A 15,279-nucleotide genomic window follows, 5' to 3' on the forward strand; every position below is an offset into this window, starting at 1 on the left:
GGGGGAAGGCCACTTTACAGGCAGAATTTAGGGGGAGAATAAAGGAATCAAAATTTAGCAGATTGGAAAATAAAACTGGTTCTCAACTCCAGTCTCCGCAACCAGTAAAAGATCCTCAAGATGAGATCGGAAGATCTGTAGTTAAGACTCTAAAAGAGTTAAGATGGTACCTAGTAGATCTTTTCAGCCAAACAAAAGATCAGTGAAAATCACAAAGATGTCCTTCCACAGCAGCATGACACACCCAAACTAGCCCCCAATTAAGGTTGGAGAGAGAAGTTTGTCTGAAAAAATTATGTGTATGGCTTTTGTCCAATGAAGATTCCACATAGAGAGCTCACAAAGTTTTAAAAATTGTCCGTGGTGAAAGTGCTCCTAACTTGGACTAAAAGGGACTGAAATTGTTCTAATCGCAAAAAACACTACTGGGCCCCCATGCTTCTGGGCAGGACACAGATTAAGAAAGGTACTCAACCACCGACATGAGCCATTTCTTCAGATGTAGTCAAGGAGGAGGATGGAAAACAAAGGTGCCTTAGAGAGTCATGCCAAGAGCTTTGGAGAGCAAGAAACCGTTCTAGAAACATGGTTTCCTAGAAAGCAGAACTGGTCCCTGACAGGGAACATTCCCTGACCCTGGAGTAGAGAGACTGGGCAACATCTGCCAGATGGGATTTCAGAACCACTGTGGGGCAGGGACTGCTGTGTGCATACTGCTAGGTACGAACATCTATAATTGAATGTCTAGTGAGCATACAAAAGTTAATATGACCAAAATTCAACTCGTGCCTCCTTTAAAATCTGCTCCTCATTCAGCTTTCTCTATCTTCATAAAGATACCACTCTTTACCCAGTAGTTCAAGCCAAAATCCTTGGCGTCATCCTTGATTACTCTCTTTCTCTCACTTCTCTCATCTAATAGATGAGGGAATGCTGGCTCTATCTTCAAAGTACATCCTGAATTCCACCACCTCTCATGACTTCCAGTGTCACCACCACAGCCCGACCCATGTCACCTTGACTACTGTAATACCCTCCCAGCAGCTCTCCCTGCCTCCACGCTTGCCTCCACATGACAGCCAGTGACCCTTTTAAATCATAAATCAGATCATGCCAATATTCCTTTCAAAAATATCCACTTAAAATCATGAGCTATAAGTTCTTGTATGCTCTAGCTTTTGGCTACCTCTTCAGCTTCATTTCTCACTTTTAAACATAAACTAGCCTGTCATCATGCATGATTTGTAATTAAAAAATATGTATTTCTCACTTTAAGGATGTTTCTACATTCTGCATTTCCATTTGAAGTTCTCACACGTTAGGGGAAAAATTTGCTAAGAGCCATTTCTAAAATGTGGTAGCAAGTCAAGATTATTCACCGAAAAACTGTTAGAATAAACAATTTCAGTAAAGTTGCAGGATACAAGAATCAGTATACAAAAATCTGTTGCATTTCTATACACTTACAACGAACTATCAGAAAGAGAAATTAAGAAAACAATCACATTTATAATTGTATCAAAAAGAATAAAATACCTAGGAATAAATTTAACCAAGGAGGTGAAAGACCTGTACACTGAAAACTATAAGACACTGATGAAAGAAACTGAAGAATATACAAACAAATGGAAAGATATTCCATGCTCATGGACTGGAGGACTTAATATTGCTAAAATGTCCATACTAGCCAAAGCAATCTATAGAGTCAATGCAATCCCTACCAAAACTCCAATGGCATTTTTCACAGAAATAGAACAAATAATCCTAAAATTTGTATAGAACCACAAAAGACCCTGAATAGCCAAAAGCAATCTCGAGAAAGAAGAACAAAGCTGGAGGCATCGCACTTCCTGATTTCAACTATATTACAAAGTTATAGTACTCAAAACAGTATGGTATTGACATAAAAAACAGAAATACAGAAGAATGGAACTGAATAGAGAGCCCAGAAATAAACCCACATATATATGATCAATTAATTTATGACAAAAGAGCCAAGAATATACAATGGGGAAAAGACAGTCACTTCAATAAATGGTGTTGGGAAAACTGGACAGTCACATGCAAAAGAATGGGTCCTTAAGGTCTGCACTGAGTTCTTAATTTTCTTTTCCTTTGGGAGGAATATCAGCCCTGAGCTAACATCCAATGCCAATCCTCCTCTTTTTTTCTTTTCTTTCTTTCTTTTTTTTTTTTTTTAATGAAGAAGATGGGCCCTGGGCTAATATCCATGCCCATCTTCCTCTACTCTAGATGGGATGCCACCACTGCATGGCTTGACGGCGGTGCGACAGTGTGTGCCTGGGATCCGAACCTGAGAAGCGTGGGCCGCTGAAGCGGAGCACATGCACTTAACCGCTGCACCACCGGGCCAGCCCCACGTGCCAAAGAATGAAACTAGATCCCTATCTTACACCTTACACAAAAATTAACTCAAAATGGATTAAAGACTTGACTGTAAGACCCGAAACCATAAAACTGCTAGAAGAAAATATAGGCAGTAAGCTCCTTGACATCGGTCTTGGCAATGACTTTTTTGGATCTGGCATCAAAAGCAAAGGCAGCAAAAGCAAAAATAAACAAGTGGGACTACATCAAACTAAAAAGCTTCTGCACAGCAAAGGAAACCATCAGCAAAATGAAAAGGCAGCATACTGAATGGGAGAAAATATTTGCAAATCATATATCTGATAAGAGGTTAATATACAAAATATGAACATATATAAATATATATAGTGAATTATATATTTTATATTAAATATTATGTTATAATAATATAATTATATTATATATTCTATATATAATTATATATAGAATATATAATTATATTATATTATATATATAAAATATAAATAAAGAACTCATACAAGTCACAGAAAAAAACAAACAATCCGATTAAAAAATGGGCAGATCTCAGACAGGGAAAGACAAACATCGCATGATTTCACTCATATGTGGAAGATAAACTTACACATGGACAGAGAGAACAGTTTGGTGGTAGCCAGGGGGAAGGGGTTTGGGAGGTGGGCACAAGGGGTAAAGGGATGCATTTATATGGTGACTGACAATAACGTACAACTAAATGTTCAAATGTTATAAATAGTAAGACATCATCAACAACAACAAAAAAAGGCATATCTGAAGACGTTTTTCCAAAGAAGACGTACAAGATGGCCAATACGTACATGAAGAGATGCTCAACATCACTAATCATCAGAGAAATGCAAATCAAAACCACACGAGAGGCTGGCCCGGTGGCCTAGCAGTTAAGTTCGCGCGTTCCACTTCGGCAGCCCAGGGTTAGCTGGTGTGGATCTACTCACTGCTCATCAAGCCATGCTGAGGTGGCGTCCCATATAGAAGAGCTACAACCCCGCAACTATGATACACAACTAGGTACTGGGGCATTGGAGAGAAAAAAGAAAAATAAAAAGAGGAAGACGGGCAACAGATCTTAGCACAGGGCCCATCTTGCTCAAAAAAAAATTTAGTATTATAATAATAAATGCTTGCTTTGTTGTAAAAAAAAAACCCACATGAGATATCACTTCACATCTACTAGAATGATTATTATTAAAAAGACAAGAAATAATAAGTCTTGGTGAGAATGTGGAGAAAAGGGAACCCTCGTGCACACTATTGGTAAGAATGTAAATAGGTGCAACCACTGTGGAAAACAATATGGAGGTTCCTCAAAAAATTAAAAATAGAACTATCATATGATCCAGTAATTCCACTTCTGGGTATTTATCTGAAGAAAACAAAAACACAAACTCGAAAAAATATATGCACCCTCATGTTCATTGTAGCATTATTTGCAATAGCCAAGATACAAAAACAACCTAAGTGTCCCTCAGTGGGTAAGGAAAATGTGGTATATCTATATCTATATCTATATATATACACAATAGAATATTATTCAGCCATAAAAAAAGAATGAAATCTTGCCATTTGTGACAACATGAATGGACCTTGAGGGCATTATGCTAAGTGAAATAAGTCAGACAGAAAAAGACACATATTGTATGATCTCACTTATATGTTGAACTTAAAAAAAAAAAAAAACTAGCTCATAGATACACAGAACAGATTGGTGGTTGCCAGGGTTGGGAAGGATTGGGGGCGTGAAATGGGTGGATGGGGGATAAAATCAATGAAGGGGAGGGTCAAAAGGTACAAACTTCCAGTTATAAAATAAATAAAGTCAGGGGGATGTAATGTACAGCATGGTGACTCAGTTAATAATACTGTGTCGCATATTTAACAGTTAGTAAGAGAATAGATAAAAGTTCTCATCAAAAGAAAAAAATTGTAACTATGTATGGTGACAGATGTGAACTAGATTTATTGTGGTGATCCTTTTACAATATATACAAATATTGAATCGCTATGTTGTACTCCTAAAACTAATATGTCAATTATATCTCAATTAAAAAAAAAGATTATTCACAGGACTCAACTGTTGGTGGTGAGCAGGGAAACAGTGTTATACTAAATCAAACAAAAAATACACCACTTTGCCTCCTTAAAACAATTCAGGGAGTGTGGTGAGTATTGTCTAGCTTTTGATTTCTTCCCCATTGTTTTAAACTTGATTTTACTAACATAAAAGGGCATGTGTATGTATAATATGACTTTCGTCTAGGTCTCTAAACCAGTCTTGCATAGGGCAGTAGGCTAGTGAGAATAATCACTATTTTTTATGAAGCAATGTAAACTATGTGTTTGACATACCTCTGGCCCTCACATACCTGCATTTTTCAAATGGGAAGCAGTTTGATAAAGGTTAAGCGACTTGCCCCCCAAAAAAGGGCACTTAAAGTCACTTAAAAAAGGTCACTTAAAAAAAAAAGATATTTAGCAAACAGCAGTTGTTTTTTATAACCTGTTTGGCTCCAAAAACCAGTGCTAAATCAGTGCTTTCCAACAGGGTGGTTCTAATTCATAGTTTTCACCTGCATGCAGCGAAATTACATTATTTATGACACACTGAATTATTTTATAATGTGATATACAAATTAAGGGCCCATCCTTATTCTGAGATCGTGCCTTTCCTACTCTTTTAGTATTAAAAGACCTTTCTTTTGAAAAACGGTATGAGCTAGTATAGGTTTTTCTTTTTTTCCCCTGTCTAAATGAAAAGCAGGAAAAAGTTGTTATTCTTTCAAAAAATTTTTTGAAATCTTGTCTGATTTATAAATTTCAAAAGTCAGGACCCAATGCTGCGCCAAACAAGAGTGGCGGGGGGCGGGGAGCGAGTGAGGGAGCGGCAGGCGCGGCAGCGGGGTCTCAGGTCAGCGAGGGCCGCGTCTGAGCGCCACAGGCCGGGCGAGGGAGGACGAGCGGCGCCCGCGCCGAGCGCCCCGGGGGCAGAGACGGGGCCGGCGGGCGGGACACGCCGCCAACACTCAGCCGCCGTCACGAGCCGCGCGGTGGACACGGTTGCGCCCGGCGTCCTCGGCCTCCGCGCTCCAGGATCCGGCCGACTCCTGCGCGGGGCTGCACCGGGCCATTAGCCGGGTTTACAGTCCAGGGTGAGCCCGGCGACAAGTCGAAGGCGGCGTGAGCGCTCGGTGACAGTCGGGACATGCCAAAAATCCGGAGGCGCGCGCGGAAGTTAGACCGCCAGAGGGCGCTGTGCAGGTCCGAGAAATCAGAACTCTCGCGATAGGTGAGGCTAGGCTTTCCGGAAGTGATTCGCCGGAAGAAGCGTGGCTGCTCTCCGGATCTGTCAAGGGTGTGCACGCTGAACCGCCGGCAACATGCAGTCAGATGATGTGAGTCTCCTCTTGCTCTGCCACCCGGGGTCTACGCAGGGTGCCTCGCCCGCTTTAGGCGACTCAGAAGCCGCATACGCAGCTGGCCATTTCCTCGTGTCGCTCCGGAAGCGAGGCTTCCAGAACCCCGGCTGCGGGGCTCTCACGTGTCTACCCGGGACCTCCAGCCCGCTGCCCCGGCGGGGCTGAGGAGCCAGACCACCCCCACCTCAGTCCGTAGGGTCGGCGTGTCCAGTCCTCGGTGCCTAGCTGTGAGGGACCTTCGTATGGGTCCTTGGGGACTCGGGCGGTGGAGGGGCGGGGGGCGGTACGGCGAAGTTTAGACGTCCAGTTAAGGATCCTTTTCCTCCATCTGCACGTTACTTTTCAGTCTGCTTTTTCTGTTAGGTTTTTCTTTACATTTGCTCTACTCTCTGCCCAGGTCATACTTTCGGAAGCATCTTAGATTCATTCATTTAGTTATTTGCTGGAGAAATACTGAAATGCTTACAGTGCGCACGGTGGTAATGACTGGAGATTTGGTGGTTAATAAGCCAGACAAACGACCTCTGCTTTCCTGGAGCACACGGGTGGGGGCGACAGATAGTAAACAAAGGAACAAATAAATGAAAACAATTGCACTTTGTAGTAATACTATGAAAGAAAGACCAGGGGTAATGACAGAGTAATGGGGAGACCATTTTAGATAGGGCTGATCAGGGAAGGTTTCTCAGAATAGAAGATATTCGAGCTGACACCTAAAAGATGAGAATGAACCAGGCACTGAGGGGCTGAGGGAAAAGCAGTCAATCCAGGCAGCAGGAACAGTCCAGTACGAAGATCTGGAGGTAAGAGAGAAGGAATGTAATAGAGGACACCAATGTGACGTGTTAGAGGAATCAAGGGAAGACAGAAAGGTAATGAAGTTGGCTATGCTTGCCAGGGCAAGGTCATGTAGAGTCTTGTAGGAAGTGTTTTTAGGGCTTTTAATGGGAAATGACATCTGATTTATGTTTGTGACAAGTTCTGTAGTTGTGTGAAAGGCTTTTGAAGGAGAGAAAGACTGAAAGCAAGGAAACTGGCGTAGGATGAAAGTAGCTTCAGCTAAGGTAGTAATGATGGAGATGGAAAGAAGTGGATGATTTGAGATCTGTTTTATCAGCATAACCGACAAGACCTGGTGATGGATTAAGTGAGGATGAAAAAGGAGAAATCAAAGGATTTTGGATGTGAACAGATAGTCCAATGGTGGTTTCATTTATTGAGATGTGAAGACTAGGGAAAGAACAGGGTATTCTTTTGAGAGGTGTGGAATAGAGAGCTCCGTGTGGACACGTGTCTGAAGCCTTTTACACATCTGAGCTGGAGGTGTCAAGTAGGCAGCTGGATATATATACAAGTCTAGTGCTCAGGAGATGACAATTTGGGAGTCATCAACTTAGAGATGATATTTAAAGCCTCAAGCCAGAATGAGCAGGAGCTCTCCAGTTTCATTTCCTCTTACCTGCTTCCTACCACCCCGCCCTACCACCCCAACAAACACATATCTTATAAAATTCCCCAAACACTGCTCCATTCTTTAACACTTCTGTGTGTTTTTCCCTTGAACTGCTTTAAAGCCTCTCCCAGTTCCTCAAAGCAGCTCAGCAAAGGCTCTCATACTCTTAGGCACCTCTGTTGTGGCCCTTAGAATGCTGCTTTGTGATGCCTTGCTTACATATTTTTCTCCTTAACTAGAGAGAGAAAACTCTTTAAGGACTACACCGTCCTTCAGTCAACAAATGCTTGAGTGCCTCCTGTGTGTCAGGACTCAGGGAAGTCAATGCCTTACATAAATTGAGTTACAATAAATGCTAAATGAATAGAGCATATTGGTGAGTGGAGGATAGCAGTAGGTGATTTTCCTTGTCTTCAGTGAGATAAAATTATGGTATGTATATCCAAAAATCTAGTAACTGTGTAGCCTTTAATGATGGATAATGAACATATTAAATAAAAAAGGAAAGTTAAAAAATATATATAATATGATCTCATTTTTGCTAAAAATTTACACAGCCATACTGGTGGAGTGTACACAGAAAAAATTTGAAAAATATTTACAAAATGCTAAATAAATTTTATCTCTGGGTAATGAGGTTATGTTTATTGCTAATTTGTATTTACTTTTTCTACAAGAATCTGTTATTTGTAAAAACAAGAAAAACATTTGTAAAAAAAAAGAAAACATGTCAAAAACTATTTTACAAAGAATGTCTTCCTCATCTCATTCCTCAAAGACTCCTTTCTTCAGTAAAGCAGAGCACTGCCCTAGAGCATTATTTTGTTGGATTAATATGCCATCTGTTGTGTCAGAACAATTGAAATGTGTTTTTCCTTTGTCTTGCAGGTTATCTGGGATACACTAGGAAACAAGCAATTTTGTTCCTTCAAAATAAGGTGAGTCTAGATTTGCATCTTGGACAAATTCCTTCAGTTGCCCTCTTGGTAATCCATCTTCTAAGTTTTGCTTTTTTCCTCCCATTCTAGAACCAAGACTCAGGGCTTTTGCAGAAATGAATACAGCCTGACTGGACTGTGTAATCGGTCATCCTGTCCCCTGGCAAACAGTCAGTATGCCACTATCAAAGAAGAGAAAGGTAACTCCCTGGGTTTAACTTCCATGAGAACTAGTCAACAGCTTTTAAAAGGATATTCTTCAGTCTCTCTGTAAATAATATTAAAGGTATTTACTTCATCCTGCAGGACAGTGCTACTTGTATATGAAGGTTATAGAACGAGCAGCTTTTCCTAGGCGTCTCTGGGAACGGGTAAGACCTGGGACATACAACTATATGTCCATACATTGGTTGTATTGATCAGGAGCACAGATGCCACATGCTCTTCTCTCCTAGATTAAACTTTTGAAGCCATCCTCATTAGGCCCCATAGGTGTCGTTAACGGTGAAGACCTAATCATTTACCCTTGCCCTTCAAGCTTCCTTTTTCTGTTTGATAGGTCCGGCTTCATAAAAACTATGAGAAAGCACTGGAGCAAATAGATGAAAATCTAATTTATTGGCCCCGTTTCATTCGACACAAATGTAAGCAGAGATTCACCAAGATCACCCAGTACCTAATTCGAATTCGAAAACTTACACTAAAGCGACAGTAAGTATTTAGACCATTCATTTATTTATTTTTAAATTTATCTTTCCATGGATCATATTATAAAGCTGAGACATTGTGAAACCTCTGTTAATGCTTTCTATTAAATTCAACTTTGCGTAATCTCTTATGATATGCTAAGAAGAAACTACTTCAGATTAAAGTTGTGCCCTTTGATTTCCCAGGATTTTTATTTATTTTTTTGCTGAGGAAGATTTGCCCTGAGCTAACAACTGTGCCAGTCTTCCTCTATTTTGTATGTGGGTTGCCACCATAGCATGGGTGACAAGTGGTGTAGGTCCGCGACCAGGATCTGAACCAGTGAGCCCAGGCCACCGACGCGGAGCGCGTGGAACTTGAACCACTCGGCCACGGGGCCAGCCATCTCCAGGATTTTTAAAACAGTTTAGTACAACTTGATTTTCCCCTGTCTGAAAATCAGCTTCAGAAAATTTTGTTTATAACCCCTTGAAGGAATCTTAAAATTAGGGATTTGAAAATGACCTAAAAAATGTGAATAAACAAGAATGTAAGAACTTTACTCTAGATTCATTGAAAGCTAATTTTAAAAAGTGATAAGAAATCCACAGAATTAGCTGAATACCTTCGTAAGGAGTGTTAGGCTCTAATGTTTTTCCATTGTGACCTACAAAAAATTCCTTTTTCTTAGTTCACTGAAGCATTAATCTTAGCATAGTAAATGCCCTCCAAAGTCTCAGAATGCCTAAAGAAAACAAAAACAGCCACATTAAAATATATGTAAGAATGTCTGACTTCTTATAGCATTAAATTTCTAGAAAATTTTAAATATATTATCTTGCTGTATTGAGCTGAGCCCTACAAAATCAATTCCAATCCATTTTTTTGTCTCACTTTTTTAAAGGAATACATAGCACATGTACTTGGATTTTCTGATAATATGTTTTATTTCCCGTAGGAGGAAGCTTGTTCCTTTGAGTAAGAAGGTGGAGCGGAGGGAAAAAAGAAGAGAGGTAACTTATTCTGATATTTATAGCTTCTCTATTTTCATTGAGGCTAGGGCCATGTAGGCAGGGCTCACAAGAAAGATTCAGTCACCATTGTCTTTGCACTGTTCTGGCCCTGGATAATGGTTCACTAATGGATAAGAGTTGCCTAAGATATCTGATTTTCCATATCTTAAGGTTGTGACTTTCAGGGCAGGTTAAAATATGGGTGCTTTGGGGATATATGTAATGGAGAACAGAAAGAATACCTTAAATAGAGATCCACAACGCCTTGTCTGAAATTCTTGAGGTCAAATGTTTCAGAATTGAGAATTTTAATATGTGGCCTATGTCATATATTATATATTACCCTCAGCAGGGTCTGAGCATTCTGATCACACACACACCAGTAGTTCTGCAGTGAAATGCAAGAATGTTCACACTAGATGGAATTTTTAAAAGCTGTTAAGTAGCCTCATGTTAGTTCAGGTCATATTTGGCCACTCAGTTGGGTTTTTTGGATTTTGAAGTTGCTGGTAAGGAATTGATCAGGATCACTTGTTTCTTTGAAGTAAACTGGGCAGCGTTATTACTAAAGTAATGAACGGGGATGGTAATACCGTGCTGTCCATGGAAAATCTAGTCAGGAGACTCTAGCCTTTGTTGTAGAAAGCAGTCTGCCTCTCCACCTCAACTGGGGCCTCACTCAAGCTGAATTTTCTTATGCTTTTCAAGACCCAGGAATTAGCTTTTCCTGACGAGTTAAGATTTTCAGTCATTCTAGGGATTTGCTTTGTTTACCTCCCTTCCACTAACGGACATTGGCCTGATCATTTGTCATGTCCTATCAAGAAACAGTCTTAATAATCTTGATGCTTTTGTTCCCGTTAGTCACATAGATTTCTGTATCGTAAATCTATTATATCATTGGTCTCCAAACTTTTTTGATCACTCAAACATCAAAAAAGTTTTGGACATACACTCCCCAATATATTATTTATAAATGTTATTATACATGTATATATTATAAATAGTAGTTTGTGATGTCATGAAATGAAGATTTAGTTCTTAACTGAGTATAAATTTGTCTTTAAGGGCCCTCATAAGTGACAGACGTCTCAGAGATAAATAGAGAAGTGCACCGTTGAGTGTCTGCATTAAGTACTTGCTTTTCATTTTTCATTCACCACCACTAGTTATGTACAAGTTTTTATTCGAATATGGCTAGTGAGTTTTCATCTTCCTTGACTGTCAAACAGGTGTTCTTGCAAACCTTTCAGAAGAAAGTAAATTTTTCTATTTTTACCAAATAAGTTTGAAGTCCTCTGAAAAATGTAGATTTGAAAGATTTTTAAATAGGTTGGAAAATTCTGTTTCCAAATTTTTAAAGTGTGTGATTGCAGTTTTTATGAGACATGTTTTCAGCAATGTCACATATAGATGTAATCACTTCTTTTTAAAATGTTCTATCCATAGAACAAGTTCTTTTTTTCAAAAAACAATTTCTTTCAACCTCACTATTAAAATATTGCCTTTCTCTTAAAGGAACAGAGTAAGAGTATTTTTTAAAACTTCTGCTATATTACATACCACTGATATCCATTTGTCATCTTAGAAGAGGTTGGCAAATTTGAAACATTTCTCTTTTTGTGAAAAATGCATGGTTCTTTAAGTTCTACAACCCCTTTTAAGTACTAAACCATTAAATAACCAGCACACCTGAATAACTACTCCCTATCTTATTGCAAACTATTCAGTATCATCTCTTAACTCCATATAATCAAGCAAACAAATAGCTATATGTTGTAATAATCTGAATAAAGGAGTGAGACCACCACTTTTGAACTCTGTGCAGTATTGCTCCCTCGGGATATCTTGTTCATTGTATCTGGCACATAAGTATTTGCTTTATGGACAGAGTCAAGGCACCAATGTCAGTATGCATAAAAAATATTAGTAGCAGTTAATTTTTTTAAAAAATGAGTTTTTAATCTTTTCTTCCTACATCTCAGTGGCTCACCTTTGAGGTGTAAGCACCCACATTAGAGAGTAGTGTAGAACATCACAGGAGCCTTTTAACTGATCCACATGCCCCATCTCCCTGCATTGTGATTTATCCCACACACTGTTCATCATTGTCACATAGCTTCAGTGTGTAACACTTTAAAATCCTCTACGATTTTCACTGTCAAATTACTGCACAATCTTAGGCTAGAAACATAGATTGAAGTTAGATTTTTTTTTTTTCCCGGATGAGGAAGATTGGCCCTCAGCTGGCATCTGCTGATGCCAGAGGAAGATGCCCATCTTCCTCTATTTTGTATGTGGGATGCTGCCACAGCGTGGCTTGATGAGTGGTGCGTAGGTCCGCACCCAGGATCCGAAACTGCAAACCCGGGGCCGCCAAAGCAGAGTGGTCAAACTTACCCACTACGCCACTGGGCCGGCCCCTGAAGTTATATTTTTCTGTTTTGGTTGTAGATGGTACAGGTTGATGCCATGTATCATTTCCTATGAGAGATCATTGAAGGAAGAGATCTCTTATCTTTTTATCTATCATGTGGAATCTAATGGGTTTAAGAAAATGTAAATAAGTAAAGGTCTTTATTCCCTTTTTTCAGCTTTTACTAAGTCTGCTTCAGGATTGCTACTTTTCTGAGACACTTAAATGTACGTAGACCTACCTGCTTTGTATATCGATCAAAGGCTTTGTTAGAATTTAATTTAGAATGCTATTTATAAAACCATAGGCATTTTTAAAATTTAACGGTTCACAAAGTTTGAGAGGGGGAAAAAGAAGAAATATATCTGGTTGGAGAGGCAGAAGCCCCAGTAATAGCAAGAGGAAAAAAGTGATTACATCTTCTCTCTTATAAAAACTTGTTGGCTTCTTCCACTTCTGCAGGCTGAAAAATGAGTCCTAATGAAGTAAATGGGTTTGCTGTTTTTTTCTGGTAGGAAAAGGCATTAATAGCTGCTCAGTTGGACAACGCCATTGAGAAGGAATTGCTGGAGAGACTGAAAAAAGATACGGTGAGAAAGCTAGGAGCTTTAGGGTACAAATGTTACTTTTTAGGTGGTAATATCATACTAGGAAATGTGGAATAGTGGGAAATGTGTTTTATTTTTAAAGATGCTAGAAAGATCTTCACCTGGATTTTATTTCTGGAATAAGATAAATATCATAGCCCCTGGCTGCTTCATGTTAGTTCACTGGCACAAGCACCTGCCTTGCTTTTGCTGCCCTGATACTCCACTCAGGAGGAGAGACCTTGTCCTTTCTGCCCTCACTCACAAATCCTGTCCCCAAAAGCAACAATTCCAGATGTCTTTATAAAAGCCATACAGTTTTGATCCTATTATCTTAGTCTTTTAAGTTTTTTTCTTTGTGAGGAGATCAGCCCTGTGCTAAGAACTGCCAAGCCTCCTTTTTTTTTTGCTGAGGAAGACTGGCCCTGGGCTAACATCTGTGCCCATCTTCCTCCACTTTCTATGGGATGCCACCACAGCATGGCTTGCTAGGCAGTGCGTTGGTGCACGCCCAGGATCCGAACTGGTGAATCCTGGGCCACCGCAGTGGAGCGCGCGCACTTAACCACTTGCGCCACTGGGCCGGCCCCTTAAGTTTCTTTAAAATAAATTTTATTCTCTTCTTAAGAATGTGTCACTTACAGAGAAAACATAAATAAAATTTACATTTTCCTTATTATTTCCTCTTTGTCCGCAAAACTACATTTGTTCCAATGCATGGGTTTTATACACTGCTAAATTTTAAGCAGATATGGTTCCATCCTTTATAGGAGTTATCTGTTTGGTATTAACCAGTGATTATTTAAATGTCAAAAATGGGCTTTTTTAAGACACTGCCAGCTCTAGGCTTGAAAACAATATAGAAATATTACTTATCAAATTAAGTATTCTCATTTAATCACTGAGGAAAAAGTAATAAACTCGTCAGACAGTGGGCTTTATGTAAGATCCAAAGGTAGTTAAAGCCAGTCTCTGTTCGTGTTCTTCAGTATGGCGACATCTACAACTTCCCCATTCATGCCTTCGACAAGGCCCTGGAACAGCAAGAGGCAGAGAGTGACTCTTCAGATGCTGAGGAAAAAGATGAAGAAGATGATGAAGAAGTAAGCCTTGTTTGTGTTTTTGTTTGTCAAGCAGTAATCGCTAAGACTAGATCTATTTTTATGTAATTGAGACACAGAATATCATTTTCTGTCCCCTAACCAAAAATAATTATTTTGGTCATTTTTTTCTATCATGAGATTAATTTTGGTTCAGTAGTGGCTGCTCTGTTCTCCACGTTCAGCCAACAAACTATGCATTGACAATTTTAATCTTATTTACTGGCATTCTAAAATTTTTCCGGCAAGTTGACAAATGAAGACTCCTCATTCGCTGATGGAATATATCCTTAAGGAACCTACTGAAATTTACAAAGGGTTTAATCTTACTGTTAATATAGGAGAAGTACTTGAGTGATAGTATTTTTAGGGAAAGGGCAGATTTAGCAAGCAGGTGCTTAATCAACATGGTACACTCACATAGGTACATAGGTATAGTTTTCCTATTAGTAAACTATTTTTTGATATTTAAAATTATAGTTTTAGTTGAATGTACAAAGACTTGTGTGTAAATCCCTTCCTATATACTGATTTTAACCAATTAGAATGAAGATGTTTTACGTCTAATGATTTAAATCAGGTATGAGAATTGATATCCCTAAAATGTTTTTAATTCAAAAGTATTAAACTTGGAAATAAGTAGATTTTGATTGCCTCGATAAGTAGGCTCTGATTCTCTTTATGTTATTTATGTACTTATTTATCAAAGAAGAAAACCCGACGTCTAAGCTGAATTCATTAGGTGTTTTGAACCTAACAATATGTTTTGTTTTAGGAGGTGGGAAAAAGAGAGTTTGTGGAAGATGATGAGGTGGATGAGAGTGACATAAGTGATTTTGAGGTGAGATCTGGGTAAAAATTATCCTTTGGCCTTCAGCAAAAACCCCCCAAAATAATGAGAGTTTCTGAGCACACACAGAGGCACATAAATTCTCTAATTTGTTCTAAATTGAGAGGATAATGGAGTTTGGGGAGTGAATCTAGTGTCTTCTCTCCTGCTTTATTTTTTCCCTCCCCATATTAGGATATGGATAAACTGGATGCCAGCAGTGATGAAGATGAGGACGATAAATCCTCCAGTGAGGAAGAAGACAAGGCCCTTGATGCCCAACACAAAGGCAAAACACCTTTGAAAGGACCTTTGCGGAGAAAACGAGCATACGTAGAGATAGAGTATGAACAGGAGACAGAGCCTGTGGACAAAGCCAAAACTACGTGATTTCCCTTCAGATATTTATGAACAGGACTGAACATTCTGAACTTCTTCCTTTCTTTATCTTAAAC

General features: G+C 39.3%; 1 protein-coding gene across 1 annotated transcript; it reads left to right on the forward strand.

Moving 5' to 3' along the window:
* The first annotated feature begins 5,689 nt into the window (after nt 1–5,689).
* MAK16 (MAK16 homolog) lies at nt 5,690–15,238 on the forward strand. Its single transcript, XM_058525184.1, has 10 exons — nt 5,690–5,777; nt 8,143–8,192; nt 8,283–8,392; nt 8,499–8,563; nt 8,752–8,903; nt 9,838–9,892; nt 12,824–12,898; nt 13,885–13,998; nt 14,771–14,836; nt 15,020–15,238. The coding sequence occupies exons 1-10, from the start codon at nt 5,763–5,765 to the stop codon at nt 15,212–15,214; spliced, it is 897 nt and encodes a 298-aa protein (XP_058381167.1). The 5' UTR covers nt 5,690–5,762; the 3' UTR covers nt 15,215–15,238.
* The last annotated feature ends 41 nt before the right edge of the window (nt 15,239–15,279 follow it).

The sequence above is a fragment of the Diceros bicornis genome, chromosome 29 (assembly GCF_020826845.1).
Source record: "Diceros bicornis minor isolate mBicDic1 chromosome 29, mDicBic1.mat.cur, whole genome shotgun sequence".
NCBI classification, from domain to species: domain Eukaryota; kingdom Metazoa; phylum Chordata; class Mammalia; order Perissodactyla; family Rhinocerotidae; genus Diceros; species Diceros bicornis.

Excerpts from the sequence above, each read along its gene's own strand:
- MAK16 (XM_058525184.1), top strand. Across the intron at positions 8,564-8,751 it reads CTAGGCGTCTCTGGGAACGG|GTCCGGCTTCATAAAAACTA; the intron begins GTAAGACCTGGG and ends TCTGTTTGATAG. Across the intron at positions 8,904-9,837 it reads AAACTTACACTAAAGCGACA|GAGGAAGCTTGTTCCTTTGA; the intron begins GTAAGTATTTAG and ends TATTTCCCGTAG.